Source organism: Canis aureus, chromosome 8 (genome assembly GCF_053574225.1).
Source record: "Canis aureus isolate CA01 chromosome 8, VMU_Caureus_v.1.0, whole genome shotgun sequence".
Lineage (NCBI taxonomy): Eukaryota > Metazoa > Chordata > Mammalia > Carnivora > Canidae > Canis > Canis aureus.
This window is the reverse complement of record NC_135618.1, coordinates 34,396,314-34,418,813: the sequence shown is the minus strand read 5'-3', so window position 1 is coordinate 34,418,813 and position 22,500 is coordinate 34,396,314. Positions and strand designations below refer to the sequence as shown.

At 42.3% G+C, this 22,500-nt stretch overlaps 1 protein-coding gene across 4 annotated transcripts in view; it reads right to left on the bottom strand.

Moving 5' to 3' along the window:
* The window catches only part of EEIG2 (EEIG family member 2), an 89,602-nt gene extending 73,765 nt beyond the window's left edge, over nucleotides 1-15,837 (bottom strand). For 3 of the 4 annotated variants that reach the window (XR_013384640.1, XM_077905680.1, XM_077905681.1), the window contains exon 1: nucleotides 15,600-15,837. Coding sequence is in view for 3 of the 4 variants with exons in the window: in XM_077905680.1 (XP_077761806.1) it covers nucleotides 15,600-15,736 (137 nt within the window). In the remaining variant the exon portion in view is untranslated. The remainder of the gene's footprint in view (nucleotides 1-15,599) is intronic. The other variant, XM_077905679.1, reaches the window with a different exon arrangement.
* Nucleotides 15,838-22,500: the final 6,663 nt, after the last annotated feature.

Genomic DNA, 22,500 nt, shown 5'->3' with positions numbered 1-22,500 from the left:
GGGAGAATCCAAGATGAGAGCCTAGGAAGATCCTGAACTCACCTCCTCCTAGAGATACACCAAATCTATAGCTACATATGAATCCTTTCTCTGATAAAGATCTAAAAACTAGATGAAGTACTCTTCACAACAAAAGGAAAAAAGAACACATCAAGATGAGTAGGAGAGGCAGAGAGATAGTCTCACACACACACACACACACACACACAAAACTCACTTCTGGTGTGGTGACATAATAGGGAGGGATCTCCCCAGACAGACACTTCTGGAGGAGTTAGGGGTTGGTGCTCCACAATGGGCAACTAGTCCCTGGGATCTGAACCATGAAGTTGAGCCCACAGAATGTCTGGTGTGTAAAACCAATAGGACTGATATCTGGGGGTTCCAAAGTGTTCTAGGAAACTGAGATTCCCCTCTTGGGGGGCTCACATATAGTCCTACTCACCTTGAGACCTTATGAAAAAACAGCAGTTTAGAAAGAGGCAAGGTTCTGTGTGAGAGAGATTCATCTGCTGATCTGAGGGCACTGACCAGAGTAGAGGATGCTTCTAGAATGCTTTAGATGCTTCCCAGATATGAAGGCACTGGCAGACGCCACTGTTGCACTCTCCACACTACCTACTACCACAAGTGGGTGAGACTAGATGCGGTACCCTCTGACTGCCTTGCTGGGATGGGTTGGGTGAGCAGTCATGGCACCTGCTGAGACCAGGGAGCACAGTTGTGGAGTTCTCCTGCTCCTTAGCTAAGGTGTGCCAGCCCTGGCTGCAGACTGGTTGCAACCGTCCCCTACTCCCTGGTTGGGGCTGACAAGCGTGAGTAGTTGGGGCATCTTTCCCCTCCCAAGCCTAAAGTCAATGCATATACAGACAAGGCATTCACTCTCTTGCTACATTGCTAAATCATATGAGTCCATTAAGTCAAGACATTTTCCCACTGCTTTACTAAAGCTGGGGAACATGTCCAACCCTGACACCAAACCTTCCAGCTCCTTTACTAAAGCCAGTGGGCATGTGCCATCTATATATCAACCTATATAGGGGACATCCATTGATTGTCTGAGCCTGGTGGCCAAGAGGACTGGTATTCTGAGCTCCACAGGACTGTAACAGTCCAAAAGACAGTTCTTGGCAGGTCACCTTGCCCTGGACACAACAAAGACAGCAGACAAAAACAGAACCCTAGTTTTCCTATAAAAAAGGCCTATTTACTTAGCCTGGAGCTTTAGTCTGAGGGACAGGCTTCATGTTTCCCACATATCTAGATATAGAAGCTAAGGAGGCATACCCAGGGATGTAAGCAGGGAAATACCATCTTTGCGCATCCTACTAGCCTTGCTACAGCTCAATGAGCCTTCCTAGATTTTTACAACTGTTGTTCAGGCGGTACTCAAGATCTCCTGGTCTGGAAACTAATAAGCTGTGGAGGAAGTTCCACAGGATTGTATATATTTGCAAACTGTAAAAACTCCTGCCTGGCTTCCAAACTAGGTACTAAATGAGATTCCTCCCCTTGGATCCCTCACTAATAGGTCTTGGCACAACCTCAACAATAGGGGCATATCAGGACTAAATCAGGTGGCTTAGACAGTCACAAAGGTTTGAGAGACAGCCAAGAGTTAGGGCAAATTTGAATGAGAAGGATCATCACTTACACAAGGTTACTCCTTCAAGATAGAAAGGTAGCTATTTCACCTAATACACCGAAACAAACACAGAGAGTCTAGTAAAATAAAGAAACAGAGAAAAATGTTTCAAATAGAAAAACAAGACAAAAACCTCAGAAAAAGGCCTTAATGATACAGGCGTAAGTAATTCACCTGATAAAAAATTCAAAGTAAAGGCCATGAAGATGCTCACCAAACTCAGAAGAATGGGTAAACACAGTGAGAACTTCAACAAAAAGATAGAAAACAGGGGCACCTGGGTGGCTCAGTGGTTGAGGGTCTGCATTTGGCTCAGGTTGTGATCCCAGGATCCTGGGATCGAGTTCCACATCAGGCTCCTTGCAGGGAGCCTGCTTCTCCCTTTGCCTCTTTCTCTGTGTCTCTCATGAATGAATGAATAAATAAATAAATAAATAAATAAATAAAATCTTTTTAAAAAAAGAGATAGGAAACATAAAAAAAAAAAAAAAGTACAAACAGAAGTCACAGAGCTGAAGAACACAATAGCTGAACTGAAAAATATACCATAGGGTTTCAACAGTAGACTGGATGAAGTAGAACTATGGATTCATAAGCTAGAAGATAAGGCAATGGAACTCACTCAGACATAGCAGCAAACAGAAACAAGAATTTATTTATTTTTAAAAGATGTTATTCATTTATTTGAGATAGAGCAAGTGAGAGAGAGCATGAGCAGGGGGAGGGGCAGAGGGAGAGAGAAGTAGACTCCCCACTAAGCAGGGAGCCCCATGTGGGGCTCAATCCCAGGACCCTGGGATCATGACCTGAGCTGAAGGCAGATGCTTAACCCGTTGAGCCACCAAGGTGTCCCCAGAAACAAGAATTTAAAAGGTGAAGATAATTTAAGGAATGTCTAGGACAACATCAAGTGAAATAACATTTGTATTTTAGGAGTCCCATAAGGGGAAGAAAGAGAATAAGGGGCAGAACACTTACTGGAAGAAATATGATTGAAAACTTCCCTAACCTAGGGAAGGAAACAGACGTTCAGGTCTAGGAGGCCCAGAGAGTTCCAAATACAATGGAGCCAAAGAGAGCTACCAAGATACATTATGATTAAAATGTCAGAAGTTAAAGAGAGAATCTTAAAAGCAGCAAGAGAAAAACAAAATTGTTATGTACAAGGGAAACCCCAAAAGGCTATCAGCAGAAACTTTGCAGGTCAGAAGAGAGTAGCATGGGGTATCAAAGGGCTGAAAGGAAAAAACTTCCAACCAAGAATACTCTACTTGCTAAGGTTATCATTCAGATTTGAAGGAGAGAGTTTGCCAGACAAGCAAAAGCTAAAGAAGTTCATCACTACTATGCTGGCTTTGTAAGATATATTAGAGAGACTTCTTTAAGCTGAAAAGAAATGGAACTAATTAATAAGAAAACATGTGAAAGCAAAAATCTCACTGAAAAAGTAAATCTACAGTAAAGGTAGTGGATTAATAACTTATAAAGCTATTAAAAGGCTAAAGACAAGGGCAGTAAAATGAACTAAAATGACACAAAGTTAAGGGATACACAAAATAAAAAGATAAAAGGTGACACCAAAAACATACAATGTGGCAGAGGGGAATAAAAGTGTAGAGTTTTAGAACATGTTCAAAAAAATTTTTTGCTTGCAACTTAAAATAGACTGCTATATATAAGATGATATAAATGAGCCTTATGGTAACCACAAACCAAAAACTTATGGTAAATACCAAAAGAAAATGAAAAAGGAATCTAAACACAATACTAAAGAAAGTCCTCAAATCGCAAGGGAAAAAAGAGAACAAAAGAAGAGAGGAACTATATACAACCAGAAAACAATGAACAAAATGGCAGTAAGTACATAGCTATCAATAATTACTTGAAATGTAAGTGAACTAAATTCTCCAATCAAGAGACAAAGAGTGGATGATTGGCTTAAGAAATAAGACGTATCTATTTATTACTTACAAGAGACTAACTTCAAAAGAACACGCAGAGACTGAAAGTGATGGGATGGAAAACTATATTCCAGGCAAATAGAAACAAAAAGAAAGCTGGTGTAGCTATATATTGGACAAAATGAACTTTAAAATAGCTTATTTAGGGATGCCTGGGTGGCTCAGTGGTTGAGTGTCTGCCTTCGGCTTGGGGCATAATCCTGGGGTCCCGGGATCGAGTCCCACTTCGGGCTCCCTGCATGGAGTCTGCTTCTCCCTCTGCCTGTGTCTCTGCCTCTTTCTCTGTGTCTCATGAATAAATAAATAAAATCTTAAAAAAAACCAAAATAGCCTATTTATAACAAAAATGTTTAAGGGCATAGTCCAGCAAGAAGATGTAACATTTATAAATATAAATGCACCCAACATAGAAGCATCATCATATCTAAAGCAAACATTAACAGACTCGAAGAGTGAAGCTGATAGCAATACAATTATATTTTAACACCCCACATACATCAATGGATAGATCACCCAGATAGAAAATCAATAAGGAAATATTAGCCTTAAATGACACATTAGACCAGATGGACTTAATAGATATATACATCCATCTAAAAGCATCTGAATACACATTCTTCTCAAGTACACATGAAACATTCTCCAGGATCAATCACATTTTAGGCTATAAAACAAGTCGCAATAAATTCAGGAAGACTAGAATAATAGCATGTCATCTTTTCTGACCACAATGGTATGAAACTAGAAATCACAAGAAGAAAACTGGAGGGGTGCCTGGGTTGCTCAGTTGGGTAAGCCTCTGCCTTCAGCTCAGGCCATGATTTCAGGGGTTTGGGATTGAGCCCCACATCAGGCTCCCTGCTCAGTGGGGAGCCTGCTTCTCCCTTTCCCTCTGCTCTTCCCCCGGCTTGTGCTCTCTTACACACTCTCTCAGATGAAAAAGAAAACCAGAAAAACTCTAAGTACATGGAGATTAAACAGCAGGTTACCAAACAACTACCAGATCACTGAAGAAATCAAAGGAGAAATAAGAAAATACCTAAAGAAATACAACATACCAGAATCTATGTGATACAGTAAAAGTTGTTCAGAGAGGGGAAGTTCATAGCAATACCTCAAGAAATAAGAGAAATCTTAAATAAACAATTTATTTTTACACCTAAAAACCAAGAACAACAAATGAAGCCCAAAGTTAGTAGAAAGAAGAAAATAATAAAGATCAGAGTGGGGATCCCTGGGTGGCGCAGCGGTTTAGCGCCTGCCTTTGGCCCAGGGCACGATCCTGGAGATCCGGGATCGAATCCCACATCGGGCTCCTGGTGCATGGAGCCTGCTTCTCCCTCTGCCTATGTCTCTGCCTCTCTCTCTCTATCTGTGTGACTATCAGAGTGGACATAAATGAAATAGAGATTAAAAAGACAAATGGTCGGGCAGCCCCGGTGGCGCAGTGGTTTAGCGCCGCCTGCAGCCTAGGGCGTGATCCTGGAGACCCTGGATGAGTCCCACATCAGGCTCTCCGCATGGAGCCTGCTTCTCCCTCTGCCTGTGTCTCTGCCTCTCTCTCTCTCTCTCTGTGTCCCTATGAATAAATAAATAAATAATCTTAAAAAAAAAAAGACAAATGGTCAATGAAACTAAAAGCTGGTTCTTTGAAAAGGTAAATAAAATGGAGAAACCATTACCTAGACTTCCCAAGAGAAAAAAAAAGATGGCTCAAATAAATAAAATCAGAAATTAAAGGGGAGGGCACTTGAGTGGCTCAGTCGATTAAGCATCTGATTCTTGATTTCTGCTCAGGTCATAATTTAGGGTGGTGGATCAAACCCCACGTTGAGCTTCACACTGGGCTTGGACCCTGCTTAAGATTCTCTCCCTCTCAGGATACCTGAGTGGCTCAGGGGTTGAGTGTCTTGGGCTCAGAGCATGATCTCAGGGTCAGGGGCTCAAGACCAGCATCGGGCTTCCTGAGGGAGCCTGCTTCTTCCTCTGCCTATGTCTCTGCCTCTCTCTCTCAATCTGTGTCTCTCATGAATAAATAAACAAAATCTTTTTTTTAATTTTTTTAAAATTTATTTATGATAGTCACACAGAGAGAGAGAGAGAGAGAGAGAGAGGCAGAGACACAGGCAGAGGGAGAAGCAGGCTCCATGCACTGGAAGCCCGACGTGGGATTCGATCCCGGGTCTCCAGGATCGCGCCCTGGGCCAAAGGCAGGCGCCAAACCGCTGCGCCACCCAGGGATCCCTAAACAAAATCTTAAAAAAAATTCTCTCTCTCCCCTCCCTCTAAAAATAAATAAAATAAAAGAGGGAGAAGTTACAACTTATACCACAGAAATAGAAAGGATAATAAGCTACTATGAACAATTACATGCCAACCAATTGTAAAACATACAAGAAATGGATAAATTCCTAGAAATTGGGATCCCTGGGTGGCGCAGCGGTTTAGCGCCTGCCTTTGGCCCAGGGTGCGATCCTAGAGACCCAGGATTGAATCCCACGTCAGGCTCCCGGTGCATGGAGCCTGCTTCTCCCTCTGCCTATGTCTCTGCCTCTCTCTCTCTCTCTCTCTCTCACTGTGTGCCTATCATAAATAAATAAAATTAAAATAAATAAATAAATATATAAATTCCTAGAAATTCACAATCTTCTAAGACTGAATCATGAGGAAATAGAAACTGAACAGACTGAGTACTAGTAAGGAGATTAAATCAATAATCAAAAACCTCCCAACAAACAAGAGTCCAGGACCAGATGGCTTCACTGGGGAATTCCACCAAAACTTCAAAGAGTATTTAATATCCATCCTTCACAAACTCTTCAAAAACAAAAAACAAAACTTAAGAGTGAAAACTTCTAAACTCATTTTATGAAGCCAGCATTACCCTGACATCAAAATTAGACAATGACATCATAAAAAAAAAAAAAAATTACAGGCCAATATCCCTGGTGAACATAGCTGCAAAAATGCTCACAAAATATTAGCAAACTGGATTCAACAATATATTAAAAGATCATATACCTAGATCATATGGGATTTATTTCAAGAATTCAAGGATGGTTCAACATCTGCAAATCAATAAACTTAATATACCACATCAACAAAACAAAAGATAAAAAGCATATAATTAGCTCAATAGATGCAGAAAAAACAATTGACAAGATTCAACATCTACTTAAGATAAAAACTCTCAACAAACTGGGTATAAAAGGAATGTACCTCAACATAATAAAGGCCATAAGTGACAAAACCACAGCTAATATTATACTCAACAGTGAAAATCTAATTTTTTTTTGGGGGGGGGGGGGGCAGTGGGAAAGGGAGAGAGAGAATCCTAGGTAGGCTCCATGCTCAACACCAAGCTCAATCTCATGACCCTGAGATCATGATCTGACCTGAAGTCAAGAGTCAGACAGTTAACTGACTGAGCCATCCAGGCACTCATCAACAGTGAAAATATAAAAGCTTTTCCCCTAAGATCAGGAACAAGACAAAGATGCCCACTATCTCCATTTTTATTCAAATAGCATTGGAGGCCTAGTCACAGCAATTAGGTAAGAAAAAAGAAATAAAAGGCACACAATCTGAAAATGAAGAGAAACTGTCACTGTTTGCAGATGACATGATACTATATAAGAAAACCCTAAAGACTACCAAAAAATTGTTAGAACTAAAAAATGAATTCAGTAAATCTGCAAGATGCAAAATTAACATATAAAAATCAGTTGCATTTCTATAAACCAATAATGAAGTAGTAGAAAGAGAGATCAGGGAAATAATCCCATTTATAATTGTATAAAAAAGAATAGAATACCTAACAAATAAATTTAACCAAGTACATGAGAGACTTACCTATACACTGAAAACTACAAGACATTGATGAAAGAAACTGAAGATGACATAAATGGAAAGATATTCTGGGTTCATGGACTGAAAGAATTAATGTTGTTTAAATGTCCCTACTACTGAAACAATCTATCTACATATCCAATGCAATCTCTATTAAAATTCCAATGACTTTTGTCACAGGACTAAAACAAATAACTCTAAAATTTGTATGGAACCACAAAAGACCCTGAATAGCCAAAACAATAATATTGAGAAAGAAGAACAAAGCCTAAAGTATCATACTACCTGATTTCAAACTATACTACAAAGCTGTGGTAAGCAAACACTATAACACTGACATAAAAACAGATGCATAGGTCAGTGAAACAGAAGGGAGAGATCAGAAATACACCCATGCATATATGTTCAAATAATTTAAGACAAAAGAGGCAATTACATACAATGGGAAAACGACAGTCTCTTCAATAAACGTTGTTTGGTGGGATCCCTGGGTGGTGCAGCGGTTTGGCGCCTGCCTTTGGCCCAGGGCGCGATCCTGGAGACCCGGGATCGAATCCCACATCAGGCTCCCGGTGCATGGAGCCTGCTTCTCCCTCTGCCTGTGTCTCTGCCTCTCTCTCTCTCTCTCTGTGACTATCATAAATAAAAATAAATAAATAAATAAAATAAACGTTGTTTGGAAAACTGCACATGCAAAAAAATGAAGTTGGACCACTATTTCATACTATACACTAAAATCAACATAAAATAGATTAAAGACTTAAATGTTAAACCTGAAATCATAAAACTCCTAGGAGAAAACATAAATGGTAACCTATTTTACACTGGTCTTAGTCATGTTTTTTGATCTGACTCCAAAGGCAAGACAAAGCAAAAGTAAACAAATGAGACTACCTTAAACTGAAAAGCTTCTCCACAGCAAAAGAAGCTATCAACAAAATGAAAGGGCAACCTACTGAATGGGAAAAGATATTTGCAAATCATATATTCAATAAGTGGGTTAATATTCCAAATATATAGAACTCCCACAACTCAATAATAAAAAGACAAACAATCCAATTAAAAAACAGGCAGAGATTTCATTTTTTTTAAAAGATTTTATTCATTTGAGAGGGAGAAAGAGAAAGCATGAGTGGGGGAGAAGCAGAGGGAGGGGCAGACTCCTCACTTAGGGGCTTGATCCCAGGACTCTGGGATCATGATCTGAGGTGAAGGCAGATGCTTAACTGATTGAGCCACACTGGCACTCCATTTCATTCTTTTTTTAATGGCTGAGTGATAATCCATTGTTTGTATGTGTGTGAACAGGGAAAATCAAAACCATAGTGAGATACCACTTTATACCTGTCAAAATAGCTATTATCAAAAAGACGAGAAATAAGTGTTGGGGAGATCATGAAGGGAATCCCTGTGTGCTGTTGGTGGGAATGTATATGGTGCAGCCACTATGGAAATCAGTATGGAGGTTCCTCAAAAAAATGAAAAATAGTACTATCATATGATCCAGCAATTCCACTATGGGCTATCTATCTGAAGAGAACAAAAATATTAATTCAACAAGATATATGTACCCCCATGTTCACAGCAACACTATTTACTCTAGCCAAGATAATGGAAACAACCTAAATGTTCACTGATGGATGAGTGGATAAAGACAATATGGTATACATAAATAATGGAATGGTATGCATATATAATAGAGTATTATTCAGTAATAAAAATGAGTGACTCTCTTGCCATTTGTGACAACATAGATGGGTCTTGTATAATAATAAGTGAAATAAGTCAGAGAAAGACAAATACCATACATTTGGTATTTCACTCATCCACCATTTCACTTACATGTTGAATCTATAAACAAAACAAAATTGAGACTCATAGGGAACAGATTCATGGTTGCCAGAAAGAAGACTAGTTGGGAGGGTATGAAATGGGTGAAGGGGATTATGTATGTGAATTACACATGAAAAAAGAATTCCTTATCATATGGTCAAACAGCATTTTCTAATACTGGTTATTTTTTATATTTGCTAATTTCATTAGTAATTTTTAAAAAGTTTTTTATTATTTATTTATTCATGAAAGAGAGAGAGTGGGGCAGAGACATAGGCAGAGGGAGAAGCAGGCTCCCCGTGGAGAGCCCAATGAGGGACTCTATCCCGGGATTCCAGGATCATGCCCTGAGCTGAAGGCAGATTCTCAACCACTGAGCCACCCAGCGGTCCCAATTAGTAGTTTTTTATCTTAAAAAGTCAATTTAATGAACTAAAGGGCTAGTTGGTAATATCTATCAAGGGCATTAGAAATCTACATGCTCTTTGACTCAATAATTCCATTTCTATGTAAGTATTAATCCTAAAAAATAATAATGGATGTGCATAAAATTTGGCTATAATGATGTTTACTGTAGTGTGTTCATAAAAGTATTAATTAAAAAGATAGCATAAAGACTATTTCAAGAGAGGCATAGTTCAATAAACCATGGAAATCCATACAATGGAATGGTATGCAACTATTAAAAATTATTTTTACAAAATAATTGAGTAATTGAATATGTAGTGATATGGAAAGATACATTAAGTGAGAAAATATGTTAAGTACATTAGGATACCTTTTTGGATTTTATTTTATTTTTCTATTCATGAGAGGCACAGAGAGAGAGGCAGAGACATAGGCAGAGGGAGAAGCAGGCTCCCTGAAGGGAGCCCTATGTGGGACTTGATCCCAGGACCCCAGGATCACATCCCGAGCTGAAGGCAGACGTTCCAACTGCTGAGCCACCCAGATACCCCCTATTGTGGATTTTAAAAATATAATGTGTGTGCAGGAAGGTACAGGACGGTGTGTATGTGTGGTGCGTGTGTGTATGGATCAATAAAAACTCCCATGTTATCCATCAAAATATTATAGTGATTATTTCCAGTTGGCCCTTCATATGCAATTTTTTTTCTTTTTTCTTTTCTATTTTCTAAGTTTTTCCATAAGAACCTATATTAGTTTTATAATAAGGAAAAAAATTACTGAAAATAAGTACACAATGTGCAGGAGCTAAAATCTTGAAAACATGAAGACATATTCTGGCCAAAGAAGAAATCCCTTCAGCTTGTTTACAAAGTAGAAGATCCAATACACAGATGTGCTCATTAGCTTCCTGGACACTCCCTGAATTCACATGGTTTTTGCCACAAGCTCATGTGAAACTTAGAAAAGTATTTAGCAATGAGCACAAAAAAAGATGAACAAAAAGGGCAAATTTGGGAATCCTAAAAATACAGGAAAATTTTCTTATTCCTTTATTAAAACAGACCAGAAATGAAACCTGTTCTGACAGTCTTAACTCAAAAGAGATTTAAATGCTTTTACAAAAGGAGTACGTACTTTAAAAATTTCAATAGTGTAATTTTCTTTTTTAAGGTTCAAAAATATTTTATTAGGCAATAATTTGGTTTCAGTTTATTATATTACTCTAATCATACAATGTATTTTCTGAATGTTTTATTAACTATGGTATATAAAAACCGACAATTTTAATAACACTTATTACAAATAAACACCTTCTATTCTTATTTTTTTTCTAACCTCTTCATTAAATATACCTTTCCAGCAGAAACTGGATCCTTCTAAATGAAACAAAGATTCTTTCTGACTTCTTTCCTGTCATGTCATCAAGGCATTATCATTTTATCAGCCACTTACATGAAAAACCTCCAAATTCAGGTTCTTAATAGCTCTTGCCTCAGTCACTTTAACAGATTCCTAATCTGTCTCCCCATTTCTAGTCTATCCCCACTTGGATCTGAAAAACATCAGCCTGCTAGCCAGCTTAAGTATCACTTTAACCACAATACGATGTAGTGCAAGAATCTCAAATTGACTTTTATCCTATAAGCAGCGGAAAGCAAACTATAATGGCATTCAAAGCCTTTATCTTTTGCATCTATTCAATGTGAATTCCCTCTGCAGTCAGGCTGATCTATCACCAGCTCCTACTGATGATCGGTTCAAGCTGTCCTCTCACCCTCCCTTCCTTGTCAATGCAAATTCACCTTCCCAGCATGCTCAATTGAAAAGCTCATGTGGTTTTCAGTAATCATTACAGTTGCAAATAAATTCTTTACCTGCAGAATTTCAACAACACTCACATATTGTCTGACCCTTTGATTAGGCACTAAATCATACTGTCAAGTAATTATACATCTCTGATCTAATTTCATGAAGTAGAGCTAATTCCCATATGGGCCTTTATATGTGTGGTGCTTCTTAGAGCCCTTGCCACACAGCTTGAAACCTGGTAAGTGCTCAGTAAATGTGTGGTGAGCAATGAATGATCTGCCTCCTTATTTTCTGTGTAAAATCAAATATATTTCTAATTTGTGATGTATCTCTAAGGCTTTCCTCTAAAAAAATGAATTATTATTTTACATACATTCATGTATCAGGGGTCCCCAAGACCACCCCCAGTTTGAGGGATCCATTAGGAAGACTCCTAGGACTTAGCATAGTCAGACTCATGTCTAAGATGGTGGTTTTGTTTTGTTTTGTTTTTTGAGTAATCTCTACATCTAACACGGGGTTCAAACTCACAACCCTGAGTTTGAACTCTTGAGATCAAGAGTTTAATACTCTATCCCTGAGCCAGCCAGTAGCCCTATGTCTAAGATTTATTATAGTGAAGGATACAACGCAGAATCAGTAAAGCTAAAAGGTCCATGGACCAAAGTCATGGGAAACCAAGTGGAAGCTTCTAAGAATCCTCTCCCAGTGGAGTCACCCACAACATAATTTCTCCAGCATCAAATTAGAACAATATATGTTATCTACCAAGGAAGCTCATTTGGGGGCTGGTCATACAGGCACCCTCCCGCTGACACAGACCAAAATTCAAGACTCCTAGAAAGTATTCAGCATAAATTACATTGTTTGTAGTCTAAGCACAGGAAACACTCTGAAATTTTACATCAGTGTAGAGAACTGGCACCATTCTCAGATGCCAGCAAAAGGTCTTACTAAGAAAAGCAGTCTTGAGTCCACTATGTTAACCCTTTTCTATGTAGTTAATTTCTTTAAAAATAAAAAAAAAGATTTTATTTATTCATTCATGAGAGACACAGAGAGAGAGGCAGAGACACAACACAGGCAGAGGGAGAAGCAGGCTCCATGCAGGAGTCCGATGTGGGACTCGATCCCCGGTCTCCAGGATCAGGCCCTGGGCTGAAGGCAGCACTAAACCGCTGAGCCACCCGGGCTGCCCTAATTTCATATTTTTATGGGAGAAATGTTACCGTGTTAACCATATATAAGAGGCATAGAGTGCTTTGTTTTTTTCGGGGGGGGGGGGTGGCAACAGGGTTTTTTATTTTAAAGATTTTTAATTAATTAATTAATTAATTAATTAATTGGGGGGGGGGTTGAAGCAGAGGGAGGGGACAAGCAGATTCCATGCTGAGCATGGAGCTGGACTCAGGACTCGATTTTACTACCCTGAGACCATGACTTGAGCCTTAAACAAGAATGGGACACTCCCGGTGGCTCAGCAGTTTAGCCCTGCCTTCAGGCCAGGGCGTGATCCCGGAGACCCAGGATGGAGTCCTGCGTGGGGTTCCCTGCATGGAGACTGCTTCTCCCTCTGCCTGTGTCTCTCATGAATAAATAAATAAACTCTTAAAAAAAAAAAAAAAGATGGGACACTTAACCAATTCAGCCACCCATGCACTCCTTATTATTTAAAAATTAAATCTAGCATTTAATTAGAGATGCAATGCCTAGACTGGCATCCAAGAATTAAAAGTTATGCAATTTAAAAATAATTCACATGCTTTAGGTCTTTCAAGTTTTATTTCTTTTTTTCCCCTTGTAAAATGAGGTATCTTTTTCAAACCAACACTTTTGCAGTTGTCAGGATAAGTATCAACATCTTAATTGAAGCAAACCCTCTTGGGCAAGCACCTTGTCTTCCCTTTAAACGCTGACTGGGTGCTAGAGCATTGTGATAGCTGTTTTCAGTATATCATCTTACTAAACCCTCACAACAACCCTATATGGTTTCAATTTTAACCAGAAACTTTGAGAGGCTGAGTAACCCATCCTGGTATATCATGGTAGAGTTGGGATTTAGGTTCAGATCTGTCTCATTCTAAATCCTTGCTCTCAGTTTTACACCAACCACCTCTAATAAGGCACAGGCTCCTTATTATGAAAAATTTCCCTCCAAACTGTAGGGGCTTTTGTTTGTTTGTTCAGCTATAGAGAGCACTATTCTTAACCTTTCTGATTTTCATTAAGGCCACATTTTTTGTTGGAAGAGAAAGGAGTTAAGTTTAACCCAGGATACTTTGCTGTTTCCTTTCCAACTCTTGCAAATTACAAATCAAATTATACCCCTTGCTTGTAAAAACCATTAGGAAGTTCCCCGTTCAGCACAGCACTTAATTTTCTCCTTCATCAGCATCAATCTATTTGAAATTAGGCAGACCTGTATCAAGATCTTGACATTTCACATATCAGATGTGCAGGCCTTGGGAAAGTCAAAGTTTCTGAGTCTCAGTTTATTCATCCACAAAATGGGAATCCCTACCTCATAGGTTTGCTGCTGTAAATGAAATAAGATAATACACTTAAAGGACCCAACCTACACGTATTTGCTGAATAAATGAGTGCCTGCATTACTGGAATGCCTGATTTCTGAGTAGGAAGCCAAATCAATAATCTGAGGGAGAAAGAGGTAAGAGAGAAGTACCCTGACCACCAGGTGTCACCACTGACCCCGAGAGCCGGTCTAACTGGCAGAAACAGGGCGTGGGACCCTGCAGCAAACAGGGTAAGGGCAGTCATTTTTATCTACGGGACATTCAAGACTTTAAGGGCTGGTACAACATTCGCGGCACCATTTTAAGTTACACGGTCCTCTTACCAGTGTGTTAAGAATGATTGTAGTGGGGCAGCCCGGGTGGCTCAGCGGTTTAGTGCCTACCTTCGGCCCAGGGCGTGACCCTGGAGACCCAGGATGGAGACCCAGGATGGAGACCCACGCAGGGCTCCCTGCAGAGAGCCTGCTTCTCCCTCTGCCTCTGTCTCATAAATAAATAACTCTTTTAAAAAAAGAGAATGATTGTAGTGTAATTAATTAGCGGAATAGCCAGAAAAGATCTGGAAGCACAGTTTAATATTAAAAAGTATCCTTGGCTAACTGTTTTCTAATTCTAAGGGTCGATAATGCTTTATACATCCTTTGCTTTGGCCAACTGGCCATTTGTGTTTTCTGGCTTCTAGAGGCTTCAGTGTTGCCACCGCAGATAATTTTCTGGCCCCAATTCCACAACTCGCTGACCTTATTTCCTTTACACTCATAGGGATGGCCGATAAAAAAGGAAGCAGAATATCTTTAGGGGGAAAAAAATCTCTGAGTCGTCAATTTAGGCAAAATAAGCATTAATGGGTAACCTCTTCCCTTGATCTCAGGAACTTAAAAATTTTGTTTAAAGAAATCTGTCAATTTCCTATTTTCTTAAGAGACCCTTAGGGTAAACCTGTCAACCTACCGAAGAGACCTCAAATGTCCAGGAAGACAATCGCCCCTGGCTTCAGTGCGCCGCCTGCCAGCGCCCCTCCCTGCGAGTGCCCGGGGCTCCGGGCGGGAGGCGGCAGGTGCGGGCCCCCCCACCCCCGGCGGCCCCTCCCCGCGGCGCAGCGCCCGCCCCCAGCGACCCCGGAGCCCGACCAGGCCCCGGGGCCTCGTCCCGGCCTTCGGAGCCCCGAGGACCGGAGCAGGACGCGGGGTCCTGCTCGGAGCCACGGCTCTCGGAACTCAAGCAGCTTCGGGTATTTTTGCTTTGGTTTTAAGCAACAATTCAAGTCCCACTTTGCATTTCACAAACATGGAAATGCCTTAGGAGAAGCAGAAGCATTGTCCCCCTTCTGCCGCTGCTCCCGTTCCCGGGGAATTTGGGAGGGAAGAGCAGATGCCGGGAACCATCTGGAAGCCGGGGGGCGGGAGCCAAGCGCAGCGCGATGGGCCGGTCCGCGGAGCGCGCCGCGCGGGTCAAGAGGCTCCGGCCGGATTCCAGACGCGCCCCCGGGACGCGGGGCTCCGGGGCCGGGCGCGCGGTGCAGCCCCAGGGCGCAGGGCCCACGCGCGGGCGCCGTACCTGGGGGACTCGGCCGTGAAGCTGCCGCCGTCCAGCAGCCGCATCTTGCAGAAGAGGACCCCGTTGACGACGGGCACGGAGGACAGCTCCGCCAGCTCGAAGTCCACCTTGAACTTGAACTTCTTCTTCTTCATCATCACGAGAGCCAGACGCCGGCGAGCGGGAGGCGGGGGCGGCCCCGGGGGGCGCGGGGCCCGGCGCCGCAGCCTCAGCTCTCCCGAGCCCCGGGCCCGCGCAGCCCCATGGCCGGGGCCGCGAGCTGCGCGCGGGGGCGCGGCCGGGGGGCGCCGGGGGCCGGCCGGGGCCGGGGCCGGGGCCGGGGCAGGGGCCGCCGCCGCCGCCGCCGCCTCTCGCGGCAGCTCGGACCGGAGCGCGGCGGCGCGGACCCCGCCCGCCCGCGGGGAGCGGTCGCGCTGCAGCTCGCCTGGGCGGAGGGCGCCCTCTGGGTGTGCAGCCCGCCGCGCCGTCCCCGCCGTCCCCGCCCCGGCCCCGCCGCCGCCGCCGCCGCCCGTCTGAGCGCCGGGAGAGGCGAAGCCTACGGACCGCCGCCGCCTCCGCGCCGCCGCCGCCGCTCCACGGGGCCCGGGGCGCCCCCAGCGGCCACCGCCCGCAGCGCACCCGGGCGGAAGCGGCGGGGCGGCGGGAGGCCGGGCGGCGGGGCCGGGCCGGGACGGTGACCCGCGACGGCAGGGAGAGCTTCTCGCCTGCCGCCCGCCGCCCGCCGCCTGCCGCGCCTGGAAAAAGACAAGCCCGACCGAAGCGGAGCTTCCTTCTACGGCTTCTTCTCGGCCTTGTTTCGGCGTCTGCTCCGCCTCCCCCCCGCGCCCCTCCCCGTCCCCTCCCCCCGTCCCCTCCCCCCTTTCCCCCGCTCCCCTCCCTCTCCCCTCCCCTCCCCTCTCCCCCCCACCCCGTGATTTCTGTTTTTCCGTTGGGGTTTGAGAGTCACGGGTTCATAGGGTTAATCGGAATCTTCGCGATGTTATTTTCGTCAAATTGAAATCCTAAAGCAGGAATTTCCTTTAGATGCTCTGAATTCACAAGGCTTGGAATATCAAGTGAGGACGAGGTAGGGAAAAGGAGAAGGACTAACTGTGCGCTGCCGGCGGGGCTCCTCTTCCTCGTCCGTCCCGGATCGGGCAGCGCAGGAGGGCTGACGTCATAGCGGCCTTCCAGGACCGGGCTGGCTGGCGGAGAACTGGAAAGCCTGAGAGTAAAGTCTCCCCGAGATGCACAGCAATTGCCCTCTTTCCAGAGTTAGGTATATGTTGTTGGAGTACGTGTTGCCTACTTGGTTACATAAAGTGAGCGTTTTCATACCGAGTTATTGTCCTTTTACCTCCAAGACTCCTTACCACTGATCTCTGAAAGCATGCAACTGAAGACATTCTCATTGCCAGTTCACTCCTTTATTTATGCATTCATTCCTATAAAATAGTTTTTAATCGCCTAGAACGTCAGTCGCAGGTTAGACTCAGTGATCAGAAAACAACAACAAAGACAAAGACCTGCCCTTAAGAATTCCACCATCGGGACACCCGGGTTGCTCGGTGGTTGAGCGCCTGCCTTCCGCCCAGGGCGTGACCCTGGAGACCCAGAATCGAGTCCCACCTCGGGCTCCCTGTGTGGAGCCTGCTTCTCCCTCTGCCTGGGTCTCTGCCTCTCTTTCTCTCTCTGTGTCTCTCATGAATAAATAAATACAATCTTAAAAAAAAAAAAAAAGAGTTTCACCATCTACTCAGGCATATATGTAAGTCAGTCACTAAAAACCTGGCATCAAGTTGTGTTCAGAATAAGGAAGCAAGTATGTCTGGAACTTAGAGGAGGAAGAAAATAGGTGAAGTTAACCTGTGTTCTGATTTTCATAAGAATGTACAGGATTTGCCTGAGGTGTTCCAGGTAGAAGAAATAGAAGACCCAGAGGCAGAGTTTAAGGGTTGGGGCTGGGGGTCGATAGAGCTGGTTGCCCAGCAGGACAGGGGAGAAAAGGCAGTGAGAAGAGTTAAGGGGACTTTGGGGTCTGTAACTTGGACTATAGAGATGCATGTTAATTTTATTGGCTGCGTTTTGGAGCAGGAGGAGGCAGGGTGGGAATGGAAGTTATTTGAACTGCCTATGAGATACCCAGGGGGAGAAAGGCAGCCTTAGCTCAGATGAAAGGTTAAGATTGACAACATGGGGGAATTAAAAGTATTCTCTGATGGCTGAAGCCCCAAAAGTAGATACAAATGAGTTACTCTGATGAATATTTAATGGGGAGATGGAAGAAGAGGAGTCTGTGAAGGTGCCTGAGGACAGTCAGAGAAAGAGGAGATCAAGAAAGAGAGACGGGAGAATAAAAAGAAAGAGCGATGACCCGGAAACCAAAAGTTTTAATCATTTAACATTCATAGTTATTAAGACCTATTGTGTGTCAGGCACTATGCCACTATGCTTGGGACTAGAGATAGAAATGAACAAGACACCCAGGGGCGTGTGAATGGATGGAAGATGGATATGCAAACGGACCAATGAGAGTGAGAGGGAGAGAGAGAAATCCATGATCCCCAGAGAACAGAGGAAGGAGTTTCCAGAAATTGCCGCAGACCATTCCTAGAGGATTTGGACTGAAAAGAATCTATTAAATTAAAGATCTAGGAGGTCATTGGTACTATTGGCAAGAGAAGTCCCCATAAAAGGTGGTGGCAAAATTAAAATGGTCTGGGAAGTAAGTGGAAGGTAGTATTGAGGAGTGGGTGACTAAAAACTATTTTTTATGACTTTTGTCAGTGAATGAGAAGTGACAGGACGGTAGCTAGAGGAGGAGAGTTCAAGCTTTTTCAATAACATTTAGGTACCATCCAAGATTTATTGAGAGCTCGTTATGTACCAAGCACCTTAATAGGTCCTAGAGATCTGAGCTGCAGTCCCAGTTCTGTATCTTAGGGAATAGATGTAGTATTTGTATGCAGGCAGTTGCAGGACAATGTACTGCAGTACATTGCCGTACAATGTAACATTGAGTTCTATCTGTATGTGATGGTGAACAGAGGCTGCCTTGGAAGCACAGAATAACCTCTAACTAGGACAAGTAGGTTTGTGGAAGAGTTTCTGGGGTAAGTGACATTGGCACTGATGTCTGAATGATGAGAGAGGCGGTAGGGAGCAGTTTCTAGGAAGAAGCTACTGTATGTGGCTCAGAGGAAGAGAGGAAGAGAGACCCTGTCACACGAGGAAGTGAAAATAGTTCAGTCTAGTTGCACTTTACAGTGGGGTGTGGTGACAATAGGCAGCCATTGACAATTTAACACAGAGCAAAGTGAAGGGTCCTGATTTGCATTTTATAAAGATCTCCAGCTGCAGGAAGGGAGAGAGTCTAGTGCTCTCTTTTCTATCCATGGTTTACTTATTAAACACCTTGTATAAATTGAAGCCCAGGCAAGAGACAGACATCATACTCAAAGTGTTTAAATGAAGAAAGTTCAATAAATAAATTAAAAAAAAAAAAAAAAACTCTTTAGTGAGGGCAGGGTAAGGGACCCACAGTCTGCCAGGGAGCTGAGAGGAGGAGGGATAAATATCCTGACCTCTCTCACTTCCTGCCTTCTGATCTCCTGCTGGTACATCCCATGATCTAAAGCCAGAGGGCAAAAGAACCTGGAAGATACAGTTCATAGAAGGTGGCCTCCCCCAGTACCTGGCATGAGTGGATATTCAATAAATGTTTCTTGAAATGCTCTGAATTTACGGACCAATCCTAAGCGTTTTACCTCTCAGGTAAAACGATAAAGGTGTTAGGCATAAGCTAAGACTACTTGTGTCAGAGATTTGGTAGTTCTTATAGTCCCCTCTATATGAGAAGAAAGTTTTAAAAGTCTTCAACTAAAAGGAGAGGGCAAAAGACAATATAACTATACTGAACAACTAGAGAATAATTATATAAGTTAAAGTTTGGTTAAGCTACAAATAAAACTCAAACAACAGTGGCCTAAATATAACGGAAGCTCATTTCTCTCTTAATTAAAGTTGGCAGGTAAACAGTCCAAAGCTGGTAGGAGAATTCCATGATTATCAGGGACCTAAGCTCTGTTTTTCCATCATCCTTAACATGTGCTTTTCACTCTGTGGTCTAAGATGGGTGCTTGAGCTCCAGCACATTTCTCAATTCCAGCTAGCAAGAAGCTGGAAGGAAGAAAGATATATTCCCTCCCTTCAAGAGCACTTCCTGAAAGATGAAAACTCTACTTTTACTTAAATTCTATTGGCCGGTGGAATGTGAGCAGAAATAATGGCACTGATTCCAGGCCTGGCTCACAGAAACTACCCACACACGATCCTCCCTTTCTCCTGGTATCTGCTGGTTGGAATTTGGGGTCAAGGGAAACTTTTGAAGTTACTTGTTGAGGAGGACAGAGCCACTAAAAGCCTGGGTCCCTGTGACTGTGTCCCTTGCTCCTCCACCCCTGAACAGGAACACTTATTCTGAACTGTTAGGTGAGCAAGAAATAAATTTTACTGTGACTTTTTGAAGTATGTTTGCCCCAATAGCTAGCATTACATTAATACAGCAATTTGTTACAGAATAGGGTGCCTTCATGCAAATCTAAAATTAGGCAGGCAATAGACAAGGAAACTATTATTAGGAACTGGAACTGGAAACCCAGGGCAAGACATTTGGTAAAAAAAGTTTCGTGCAGAAGGCAAATAAGGTATGTACAAAGTTCATAGCTCTAGAAGAGTTTGGAAAATGAAATGTTGGTAGGTTAAGTTTACTGGCTACATTTAACAAGATATTAGAAAAATGAGATGAGCTCATGCAATAATAAGCAGGTAGGCAAGCATAAATGAAAAGGAATATAGAGATTACACAAATGTAGAGCCTCAAGGGATTGGGAAAAAAGCTCTATACTTCAAAGAATAGGAAATAAGATTGAAAAACCTGGGGTGACTGGGTGGCCCAGTTGGTTTACCATCTTCCTTTGGCTCACGTTGTGGTCTCAGGATCCTAGGATTGAGCCCCACACCTAGGGAGGGGCTCCCTGCTTGGTAGGGTGTCTGCTTGACCCTCTCCCGCTGCTCACACGCTCTCTCTCTCTCTCTCTCTCTCTCAAATAAGTAAAATCTTAAAAAAAAAAAAAATTGAAAAAGCTTTTGAACAACAAGGCCCAATTAAAATTCAACAATACAGCAAAGATTAGATTTAGGGTGTGGCCTTCACATTAAGTCTGATAGCCGTTTGAGAGGAGAAGCATGGGGGTGAACAAGCAAAGAAATAAATTAGAGTTGAGAATTATCTCTAGGAAGAACTTTAGTGTTACCCACCTAGCAAACTGACTGGATGCAAATAAATCAGAAGTGTCTTCGTTTTTAAGGGAAGGTACTTCCTTAACCTTAACCATTTGTCTTTGTTAAAAGCTGTACTTTTTACAAGGAATTCATATTTCCCCACACCTACCTCACACTTGGGCTTAGAGGAAAAACTTTTACAGGGTAGAGGTGGTGACCACAGAGAACAATAAACAAGTGGGGTCATTGCAGAATGTAGAAGCAAGGTTTAGCTTAGGAACCTCCCCCACTGCTAGTTCAGAGCCATCACATGTCTCCATGCAGAATTTTATCTTTGTAGTAGGCCAGTGTTTCCCTTTCTCCTCTTTCCCACCTGCAAGTATTTGTTGCATTACATTTGCATTTGTGCATTTGTGATCTAAGGGTCCATCAAGACCTGAGTCAGACTCAGCGGGGAGTCTGCTTGTCCTTCACCCTCTGCTCCTCCCCACACTCTTTCTCTAATAAGTAAATAAATAAACAAATAAATAAATAAATAGAAAAAATCTTTTAAAAAAATGAGTCTCATGCTCTTCAGACAGAGCCAGCCAGGCACCCTGGGTGAAATAGATAGTGAACGACCAAAATAGATGGACTATGGCATCGAGTGCTAGGTCATCACCAAGCATATTTTTTCTTTTTCCTGAGTACACAGATTATATTTTCCAGTCTCTTTTGCATGACTAAGTTCCAGCCAATCGAATATGTGCAGCTTCCAGGCCTGGTCCATAAAAACCTCGTGCATGTGACTCTTTCATTCTTTTTTTTTTTTTTCTTTCATTCTTTTCTCATCTAATGTCTGAATGTTGATGTCAATTTGGTCTTAGAAGCCAGGTGCTGAAGATGAGTAAGCCTCCATCAGCCTGGGTCTTTCCATTAGCAACTTATAGCAGAGCTCCTCACTCATTCTCCCAAACCCTTGAGCAGAATATAGATCTGTGAGGTGACTGAGAAATTAACATTTAATTTTGTGGGTGTGATTTTTAAAAATTATTTTTAAAAATTGTGGTAAAATACATATAAAACTTACCATTTTAACCATTTTTAAAATATGTAATTCAGTGGTATGAAGTACATTCATATTGTTGTGCAAACATCACCATCATCCATCTATAGGACTTTTTAATCATCCCAACTGATAATGTTCATGCATTAAACCATAACTCCTGATTTCCCCTTCCCCCAGCCCCTGGACACCACCATTCTATTTTCTGTCTCTATGAATATGGCTACTCTTGTACCTCATATGAATGGAATCATTTAACACCTGTCATTCAAGCCACTGAAATATGGGATGTATTTATTGTACCAGCTAGACATACACAACTCTGTGGCTGGAACAGAATAGATCCTCAAATAAATGTTTGCTGAATAAATGAACATTCAACTACTGTAATTAACTTGAAACATTTGTTTAGGACATTATATTATATTCAATTTGTAAATTCATATTGTTTTATAGCTATAGGGTCTCTAATTTTATGTTTAATATAGATTTAGGAAATCTTTTAATTATAGTAACTTAAATTAACATTGGGAGTCCATAACATTTTTCTCCTATATGTTGTTCATTTTGGGGAAATACTGCTATATTGCATTG